The 10848-nt window shown below is 40.2% G+C and overlaps 1 protein-coding gene across 1 annotated transcript in view; it reads right to left on the bottom strand.

Annotated features, from left to right (window-relative positions):
- Positions 1–438: 438 nt before the first annotated feature.
- LOC140374080 (uncharacterized) overlaps positions 439–10848 on the bottom strand; it is a 28193-nt gene continuing 17783 nt past the window's right edge. Inside the window, exons 10-11 of the mRNA XM_072460859.1 lie at positions 8743–8895; positions 439–769 (exon numbers count right to left, since the gene is read on the bottom strand). Coding sequence (XP_072316960.1) covers positions 605–769; positions 8743–8895 — 318 coding nt within the window. The 3' untranslated portion in view covers positions 439–604. The remainder of the gene's footprint in view (positions 770–8742; positions 8896–10848) is intronic.

Below are 10848 nucleotides of genomic sequence, written 5' to 3'. Positions count from 1 at the left end.
AACACGAACCATTTCTGCTCCATTGCCGACTGAAATGTTTCTGACTTCAATGGCCTCTTGTCCTTTGAAAGACTGTGAGCGACCGGCAGAAACAAAAATGTATGCCCCTTTTGTAACTGACAATTTCTTGCCTTTTGCCTCCATTGTTGCAGCGCACAAAGACTTCAGTAGTCAAAAGGAGAATTCAAAAAGTTAGTGCAGCACATTAAACCTGGATCAGATTCAAATATAATAAAGGGAATATACCGTTTGTTGGCGCACGAGAACATTACAAATAGGTACGAGAGGTAAAAGGATTTGCAGTATTTTTGCTGGAGCTAAGAAGTAAAGCTCTAAAACTAGTTTGAATCATCAACATCTGTCAGGCAGATTAAAGCTGGCGTTACTCGAGTGTGCACTTAGTTCTAAGAAAGCATTAAACAAACCACAACTACGGAGTCGATTTGAGCTTTTAATGACACTCCTTCCATCCAAATTCCAGCTATGACAAATGGGTGTGAAAGGGTAATCGGAGGAAAAGGCACTTCAGACGCAGAAAGATTTACACTACAAAAGGAGAAGTAATCGTGGATTAAAAAAAACGGGAGGGGCGGGGCTAGTGCGGTCAGTGTTCCATAGGGGCGTCTGCGTCCTCTTCATCGTCGCTGCAGGGATCGAAGTCTTCCTCTGGCACCTCCTCCGCCTCCTCCAGCTCTCCTCCCAGCTCTCCCAGCAGCTGCTCCACGTGCTCCAACACGGGCTGGTCGTCACATTGCAGTTTGTTGTAGAGCTGAAGACAAAAAAAAATTAAAAAATAAACACAATGTAAAAATGGTAGATATACTGAAAAATGTACAATATCGTAATTGTTATTTTAGATTTAAGATGTGAAATTAGTATAGCGAGCATATCCTGTGGAGTAACAATTATCATAAAAAGCTGCTATGAGTAAATTAAAAAACAAACTTTCTGTAATCTTTTGTGTCAATTTGGATAATTTGTGTGCTGATTTATTTTCACTTTGCCCCAGGTCGTCCTTGAAAAAGAGGTCTCTGTCTCAATGGGTTCTTACCTGGTTAAATAATGCTTAATAAATGTATAAAAAGAACAAACTCAAAGTGTATCTTTTGAAATAAGGGTACAAATAGGGCTGTGAGCTATTAATCACATTTGAATCCAGATTGGATTCAGTCATTTGTCATTGTCAATGAATGCTGGGTCTTTTTAAATGGAGAGGCCAATCCTTTGTCGGGAGAAGCATGTATTTGTGTGGAGAATTCAGACTTTGGAGAAATAAATTTTACATGTTTTGGTGTTAAATGGCAACAATTAATGACGATTATCAATCAACAGTTGTTTATGTTAAGGTCATTTATATTGATAGTCAATTGTAAAAACAAAAATCAAATCAAAAATTGGGATTGATTTTCCTCCCTCATATCTCGCGTTCTAGTTTAAAGGGATAGTTCTGCACTTGGTTAATTCCATCATATGGATAATACAATTCCTTGGTGTACAGTATGTTTATGTCCCTTTATTGTGATAGACAGACTTTTTGGAGCCTAAAAAAAGTACACGCTTAAGTTGTGCTTGAGTCATGTAACACAAGTATATCATTTATGATTCATAGCCGACTGAGAATTTCAAAGCCTTCAATAGCCTCTTCTGCTTTCCTGTGAATGACTGTGCACAGCCGGCAGAAGCTAACTCTGTGCCCTCAAATCCCAACATTCCCCTACTTTATTGCTTTTAATGCCAGGATCTGATATACAAATAAAAGAAAATAATCTATGACTCTCACACACTGATAGACTTTGGACGTGGATCATAGTCGATACACGCGCCACAGAACAGACACGGACAGTTAACAGTTCTAGAAATCCCTGGTTCTGAGCTGAGTATAGTACTGAGTGTAGTACTGAGTGTAGCACTGAGTGCAGTACTGAGTGTAGTACTGAGTGTAGTACTGAGTGTAGTACTGAGATCTGTGGTGTGAGCTGCCTGGACGTTGCACGTTTTTAAGTGCTGGTTAAGTCCTAAAAATGCTTAATGGCAGCTGCGTTATGTCAGCAGGACTTACAAAATGCTAGTAAACACTTTTTTGTCATTTATTTAGCGAATCAGCACATTTAATACAACGTTTGGCTGCACAGGAGACAGAGGACTACTTATCTTCCCCTCACTGCTTCCACATGCACGCGCACACACACCAGGCGACGTATCCTGCAGCACGCATGGCTCTGCAGCATCTATGTGCATGAACAGCGGGCTATAATCAGTGCTGTTATCACAGTGAAATATGCTCTGAAAGTGTAAGATAAAAAAGTCCTGCTCTCGGAGCCGCCTGCAGATTTATCTCTGTAAAATACTCTGGCTGTATGTAATTACCCAGCACAAAGTGGAGCCGCGTGATAAAACTACTTTCAAAACCACTAAGGACAGCAGCAACAACACTTTCTTCATACACGGCCACGCTCTCGAAGGGAATTGATACAGCAATTTATAGCTGCTTATATTTAGTCTTTTCTTTCCAGATACAACACCAGTGGTAAAAAAGAGCACACAGGGAACATGGAGGATGATCCAGGAATTCCTCTCTTAAGAGTTAAAGACAGCAGCCGTCACAGAGCCCATGACACAGGCAGCTGAGAGCCATCACTCTGAGTAAAAGTGTGATGAGGATGTGCGCCTGCCTAACCCTCAGATTAGTTGGAGCCGCAGCAGGAGCGACAGAGACGGGAGCTCCCTGGGGAGCTCATTTGGACTGAGCACAGAGCGCTGAAGCCTGAGCTGTGTTTAAGTGGAGGCTGTCGCTGCTGGTCAGAGCTGAAGGGACAGAGCACGACCCAAGACCAGGACCAGGTCTGACCCCGGGGGGGATCTGGCCCTCTCAGCACCGTACGTGCTTCAAAACCAACACACTTCTGCCACCGTCACAGGAAAATGCCTGCAGATGTTTATCCACATAAGCCTCCTGAATAAAGTTTGCTCTTCACAATATTATTGGTTCAATACACAGTAATTGCAAAAGGAAGCCTAAAGGTTAAATGTAAGAGAGTTTTATATGAGTTGCATAAGAAAAACATCTCTTAAACTGAGCTGAAAAGATGTATTAAGGCGGTTGTATTTATTTGTGCGGTGTGGATCAATAGAGCAGGATGTCTGCAAGATGAGGCGCGATTTTTCATAGTGATGCTTTCAGCTAAACAAATAGGAGCTATTCTTTACACATTCTACACCCGGCTGCTGATCTCAGCACAGCCGTCACAAAAAAAAACAAGCATTTCTCATTTAGCGCAGGCTGTGTTTTGCTCCGCACTTTCACGGCCCACAGAGCTGCCCCGAGTGGGAGGGTGTAATCACACAACTTCTTCATGGTCCACTCAGCTCCAGCTCCAGTCATGGGCTGAGGCACATGACAACTGTCAAAACCACTCCACATGTTCGACACCTAATACACGGGGCAGTGGCAGACACCTCTGGGACTATATACAAGATTTAAGAGGTGAGGCGTGTAAACAAACTATATATTATTCACCTGTCCAACGGACTGACATCCGTAATCTACACGTTCTGATCATTTGTTTGGGATTCTGCTGCTGTAGGAGCTGCCAGCGACTCAACCCAAAACACAAAACGTCTGAGTCCAGAGTTTTCAACGTATAATGGCACGATGCCATATAAATCATGACGGCATTCACTGCACAGAAACTTTTATAGAGTTAGTCTGGCTTCAAGATAATGAGAGTAGCCACTTCAGTTCTTTGTGCCAATATTGAATAAGCTTTTAGAGTTTAATGCAAAGAGGAATTTTATTTGCTTCCATTGAGTTTGAATGAGGCTCTGTTTATGGCCTTCTTAGTGCAAGGATGGTCACAATAAGCAATAAAATCAAATACAGCAGAATTAGATTGGGTTTTATTTTTTCTATATTTAGTGATCTTATTCATATAGTACAGATTATAAAGAGGATCCTTTGTCCACTATATAATAAATGGTAATGGCTATAATGCAGACTTCATATAAAAATTGGTTCATTTCTCAGCGGAGTCTTTTCTGAGAACTCACAGAGCAGAATAGAGTCGGGCTGATTATGTGCCGAGGCCTAATCATTCCATCATTGTTCACCTTCTGTTCCACATCTGTGCTAAACTTCCCCTTTCATTTCAACTCTTCATCTGATTTCCTAAAGCCTCCTTTTACTGGGCTCATCTCCCACTTATTTTCCTCTCATCCACTACATCTTTGGCTTTTTTTATTCTCTCGCACTTGTACATTTGCTCCAAATGACCTTGCTGTCGGGAGTGATAGATACCTCTTCAAACTTTACACCCGAACACCAGCGATTGCAGACGCATACGGAGCGTATAGAATGGGAACAAAGTTGTGCTTCAAAGTTTTGTTCATTCTATCCAGCGTCGTGCTGGGTTTTCTTGCCCAGTACTAAATACTTCTGCAGGGCATTTCAGAGTTGATTAAACAAGCTGTTTTCTGCATTTTAACTCCAGTCCAACACAGTAAGACAGAGCTGCAGTCCAAGGCGGCTCTAGTAGTAGAACCGGCTCTAGCTTACCAGTTAATGTAGGCTAAGTCATATTTTCATTTTAGAATCGATATTAATTGTTTATTTCTATCTTTTATCTTCAAACTCGATAAGTGTACGTTCTCTGTTACCTTAAAATGTCCTGGAAAAGTGGAAAAAATATTGAGGCATCAGCGCTTTTTTTTTGTTTCAGATTGTTTGGAGAATTGTGATGTAAAATGGTGCAATAGTTAGCTGTTTTTTGCATCATTAAAAATGTCATGTTGTTTGAAAATAAATATTTATTCTGAAACGCACATTTATACATAATAATGTGCAGCATAATGAAACAAAAATGGTTAAAACATTTGTTTGTAATTAGGCCTGCCACAATAATTACATCGACTTCATCGTTGAAGGAGATTTGGAACATTTTTGGGTGATCAGTATTCATTGTGTGTACGTTGTTTTTGCAATAGTGGGAGAAACATTTTTTTTTCTAATACAATATGTGAGCTGTCATGGGTTGAAGGAATGAAGATTTTAAGTAACTGTTTAATCCTGTTATTTATTTATTTATTTATTGCAGTCCATGTTTTTTTATTTCTGTTGCATAAAATATTATCATTTATCATCATTTTCTGTTGCAATACATCATACTTCAAAATGTGGTATTGTGACAGGCCTGTTTGTAATATTAAAATAAAAATAATTTACATTATTCCTTACATAAGTAAAGTAGAAAACAAAATATGAACTATTAAAGTACAATAACATTTTAAATATATCTTTAATAATTTATCTTAGTATCTTTTGATTTTGATATCATGATGATTTTGTCCCTGCTTCATTACGTTTATAGTGTTACTCATTATTCTCATCTTTTCAGACACTTTTACAGTAAATAAATCTCAAAGTCCTCAGCAGACCTCTGAAGTCGCCTCGACAGCGCATTGGCAGCTGGGCACACAATTTAACAGCCCTCCAGTTAGAGCTTCGGACAGAAAGGGCAGTAAAATTACATGACTGGCACACCTCAGACCACCCCTGTGCTCAGGCTTTGCTCATGGGACGCCCTTTAAGCCACATCAAATAGTAAAGACTTTGACCTCCGCTTGCCCGCGCTCTCCGCACACACCCGGCACACGCAAACGCAGCACATCCGTTCACGCTCGCACCCTATCTGGCCCAGACTCAAATTCCATTTCACGTCCGGTTTACTATTGATTTTACCCTTGCCACTATTCACCATCTCCAGCATGCACACAGACACACACAGACACACACAGACACACACAGACACACACAGACACAGGGCAGAGCGCACGTTCAATCTGCTTCCTTCCTCCTCACCTTGCTTTTCATTCTACCACTCTCGCTCGCCCTCCTGCTCCTCCTCTCAATTTCTCTCTCTCTCCCTCTACCTATCCACCCATCCATTTCACCAGATTCCTCCACTTGATACCGCGTTTGCTAATATCGACCGTGGCGCCAAAGAATAATGAAGATTATCTTTACTTCTCTGGATAATTAGGAATGCGAGTTGGCACAGGAACGGCAATCAAATATGTGCGCTACAACATAAGGTGCACCTACGCTCGCCCGCATGCTTACTCTCACCATCTAACCACTCGCACACACACGCACACACATACGCACGCACGCACACTCGCACAGTTATTTAGCACAGTCATAAAGTATGCAGAGAAGTGGACCGGCGCCAAAACAAGCTGCTGGGGCTTTGAGGCCTCATTTCCATGTTGGAGCTCGTTTTAACTAGCAGACTGACTCATTGTTAATTATTAACACTCACAGCGAGGCTCAGAAACAAAGCCTGTGATATAAACAAGTCCCATCTCCAAAATGAATGCAGGCAAAGTTATTTAGAGTGGAAGAACGTTCGAGTCTGAAGAATAGGTGATCCAAGTTTACGCGTCATGCTGAATCTAGTTTTTTCAGGGTCTCTGTGCATTTGCTCTTTAAATTGCCTCTGTTTTTTTACTCGCTGCACAAAGACACAGAGAAGTTGTTTACTTGTCATGCCCTGAAAGCCTCTTCTAACCTTTTCAATTATTATCCCGGTAAAAGTACTTCAAATGTGTCATTGTCGTTATGTGCACTTGCAGAGAACTTCACTGAAAGGCCAAGGTGAAGATAGACACATTCATTTGTTGAATACTGTGTTTATTGTCATTTAGTAGTTTTACGATTTCATAACTATTTGTACTCATCTATCCACAGTCAATTGTGTAGTGCCACAGCAGAAAAGTGTGAAAGATTGCATATTTTAACTGTCCTATGTATATGTTTTGTGTGTATCTTTTGCACTGCTGCCTCTTGACCAAGTCGTCTTTGTAAATGGAAATCGGTTCAACATTTTTAATTAAAAGTATAAGATTTAATGACATTGCAACAGAAATGTGCTCAAATGTGTTTTAAATACTTGTTGAGGTTTGTTCAGGCGAATTTGATTGGACTGTAGAATTGCTCACATAAACGCAGAAGTTATTATATTCTAGCGTTGTTTGAAAAATAACAGAATAAGTTCAATTTACATTTTTAATCAGCTCATTTTGCACCATGAGGAGATATTGATTTATTTATCATGCATAAAGAACACCCAAATTCTGCATATCTTCAAAACAAGAATCACAATGATGGCAAGACGAGAATGTTATTTACTTTGCTTTAACATACATATTGATATTTAGATTTGATTTGCTCTTTGTTACTGACAATTGTTTACAATGTTTTTAAGCTACTGTATCCCTCAATGATCAGTGTAGTTTAAGTCTAGTCCTTAAATCTGACCCCTGATCAATCCCATCTAGTTAAAGTTTCCTGCTGTGAGATTAGGACTGAACAATTTTGACAGAATATAGCGTTTTTCTCCTGACAAGCATTGCGATTGCGATTAGATTCGCAATGTATCTGGAGGCTCTAAGTGAGACTATTATGTCAAATTACCCCGTTTCAATCATAATAATCCTGTTAAACACCTATAAAGTGCTCTTCCCTTTTCAAAAGGAACCTGTAGTGCACTTGCCTTTCATTTTGAACTGAACCATTGAACCAGCTTTCCCTTCATTTCATTCAGAGATGTATGCTGCATATATATTTTCTCTTCTTTAATCCATTTTCTACGTAGCCAGCATCTTACATCTCTATGCACACGGTGTGCTTAATTCCCTCCGTGCACGCTTTGCTTTTTTCCCCCCTCTCGCTGTGCTCTCAGCTGTGGACATCCCCAGTGGAGGCTGCTGCTTAGACAGGCCTGTCACTTCTCTGCTGGCCTGAGAGACGTGCATCAATACATTGGCCCTACTCATCTACGAGGGCGACACAACAGGGGCGAGGGGGGGCGACAAGGAGAGCGAAAGCACAAGGAAGGAGGGGGAGAAAACGTGAACTACAAGCCTGCCATTTCTCAGTCTGCGCTGTCTGATTTACAAGCCTATTGGATTTTAGACCAACATGAATCACGGCTCAATAACGGCATTTCACTCTGACGGAGTGACAGAGCAAAGCAGACGCCTCACTCCTGCGGTGCGAGTGCGCGAGGGGGAGGACGGGGGTGGCGTGTATGGAAATCTAAGGCAGGAGAGATTACCTAGGCCACAATGGGACCCCTTATGTTACTAATCGATAGTTGTAAAGTGTGGGGTGTGACAAAGACTCTAGATCTTGTGTCATTATGAAACAAACTGTGCTGAAAAATGAGAGTTAAATAGAGGAGAAACCTTGCTGAATGACTCGCAATATGACCTCACAGTATGAAGCTGTGCAGATGAATAGCAAATATGTTTTTACATCTGACTTATTAATACTCTCGTATGCCTGTGAATTATAAGAATGTCCATCTTTAATTAATCATTTTAAAATGGAACAATTATTCTGAAATAAAAAATCCTAACAAGCTGTAAAAGTGAATGCATGTATCATTAGATAAAATACTTATATATATATATATATATATATATATATATATATATATATATATATATAATAAATTAGAAAATGAATGGCCAAGGCTAAAATCTCTTCTATTAATAAGCATTTTGAATTATGCTTTAGAGTCAGTTTTGGTTCATTAAAATCTGGCTGTTTTTTCACTTCAGTTTATTCTAAAAAGCAAACAAAGAAGTGTTGCACAATATATCACAAGCAAACCAGAATTGCAATTTGAGTCTGCGCCAAAAGGGTGCAAGCCTTAATAAAAGTATTTTGAACATTCTCTTTACCTTCTTAGCATTGGTCAGGTACGAGCGGGCTGCCTCCTCCAGTGCCTTCCCTTCCTCCATTTCCTCTTCAGTGGCTTCTCTGGCCTCTCTTTGTTGGAGCTCTTTTGCCCTCTCCAGCTGGAGGTAGCAGACCCAGCCAGACAAATACCACACCTGAAGTGGCACAGAGAAACAGACACAGGGTTTGGAGGGGCTCAAACACAGAGAGACTTTCTGGGTGATCAGATGTTTCAGTGGAAGTGGATTTAGCTGATGTTGTTTTTTATATTATGTATGTTTGTTTTTAGGACACTTGGTTGTTCTATCGTCTACTGTTGATATACACTAGGGCCCGATAGCCGATATTCCCGCTGGGCATGTTATACATCGCTTTAAAGCTTTGACTCTCAAGAATACAACAATTTTACCCAATTTAAAGACAAATCAATGCCCAAATATTGAGCGCAGCTCCATCTTCACGTGCAGTAGTTTGTTGTGTGCCTGAGTTGCCGTAGTGCAGCTGAAAGCAGCTCCAGAGTGACGCTCCTGTTTTTGCGCTCTGACCATTCATGGTTCTGACTGAGGCAGCGCTGGATTCAAAGTCCCTGAACTTGGCTACAAACTTAAGAATAAAAGTTAACTTCAACACAGATCACACCAGTGACAACATAGGACTTATTTTTTGTCAAAGTGTCAGTGTGGAGCTAAAGTTAGCACACGCTGCTACTGCCGTTGACAACAACATGCTGGATTATATTCAATGCGGACAATCGTTTGAAGTCAGGATTAAAATAAATCTTATTTGTGAGGAGTTTGGATCTGATGCCGCCTGTGAGAGCTGAGTGTTATAAATGTGTCCATTTTGACGCTGTTGAAAGAACATGAAATGCACATGAGATGCTACCACAACATTGTAAACATCTGTTCTGTCATTGGCGACCGTAAAGTGATTGTTTACTGGGCTTACATTGACATGTCAATGAGTCAGGAAAAGAGGCGTTCATGGGTTAAGTTTACACATATTAATTACAATGACACACACACATTAGGCTCACAGCGGGCTCGTAAATTAACTTCAAAAGTCTATCAAATAGAATGATGTAAAAACAAACTTTCAGCCTTTAAAATTCCCTGTTGAGAGGCAGATTAAGAGGAAATTTCACCTCAATAAACCCAATTTAGAGTGAATAGGGTAATCAGCTGCATACAAATGATTTTTTTTTACATTAGTAATATATTGGCAATTATATCAGCTATTGCCACCTCAAACTTCCTAATAGACCGTCCTCGTATCGGCCCCCCAAAAATCCACATCGTTTAGGCCTTAGTTAAATGTAAAGTATTATTTGTCGCATTCATGAGACAATATTGATGTACAATTGCCCTCGCTGTGACGCTAAAAGATTGTCAGAATTTGTTAGCCTAAATGGTGTATGAGGCCACGCTTCTATAAACGGGATCGAAAAAACAAAATTGAAAACTTAATAACACACTGACAGATTACGAATCAGTTCCATCAGAGGTGAACCTGAGGCATGATCCCAATAATGTGTTGTGTTTGAAGAAAAGTCCCGCAAACCAAAAAGAATGAGATAGTTAAAAAAAAATAAAGAAAAAAAAGCAAATGTCTGAATTGCATTTACTTTGACAAGAGCGACAGATTTATAACACTCAAAAAGGTCTGTCTCCTGCAAATTCTATGACGAATGTTTTCTACGCCAGGAACCCGGGACTAACCCGCACACGCACACTGACCGTACATAACTCATACAATGACTGTCAGGGGAAAATATAGTGGAGTCGTTTACAAATCTGTCAAGGACGTCCTATTTGTATACGGGCCCTCACTGTGAATTCAAAACAAACTCATCTAAGCGGGACAATTTTTTTTTGCTTAAGTGCTGATTACTCATTGAAAATTATCAACTAAATGTCTGAAAAACATCCTCGGGCAGATGTATGTGGTTAGCATTGCAAATTCCCCCTTCCGCCGTGTTGATGAAAAAGAAAGAGGGGGATCATGTTTAGTTTTTGCGTTTAATTTATTGATTTTTACTCCCGAGATGTCATTTCTTCATTTTACACCCGCGCACATTTTTCACCGCCTCCCTGCTCCAATACAAAAAA

This window comes from Eucyclogobius newberryi, unplaced genomic scaffold, assembly GCF_026437365.1.
Source record: "Eucyclogobius newberryi isolate DKJ021-1_F unplaced genomic scaffold, fEucNew1.0.hap1 SCAF_3, whole genome shotgun sequence".
Lineage (NCBI taxonomy): Eukaryota > Metazoa > Chordata > Actinopteri > Gobiiformes > Gobiidae > Eucyclogobius > Eucyclogobius newberryi.
The sequence above is the reverse complement of the archived record's forward strand: the minus strand, read 5'-3'. Positions and strand labels throughout refer to the sequence as shown.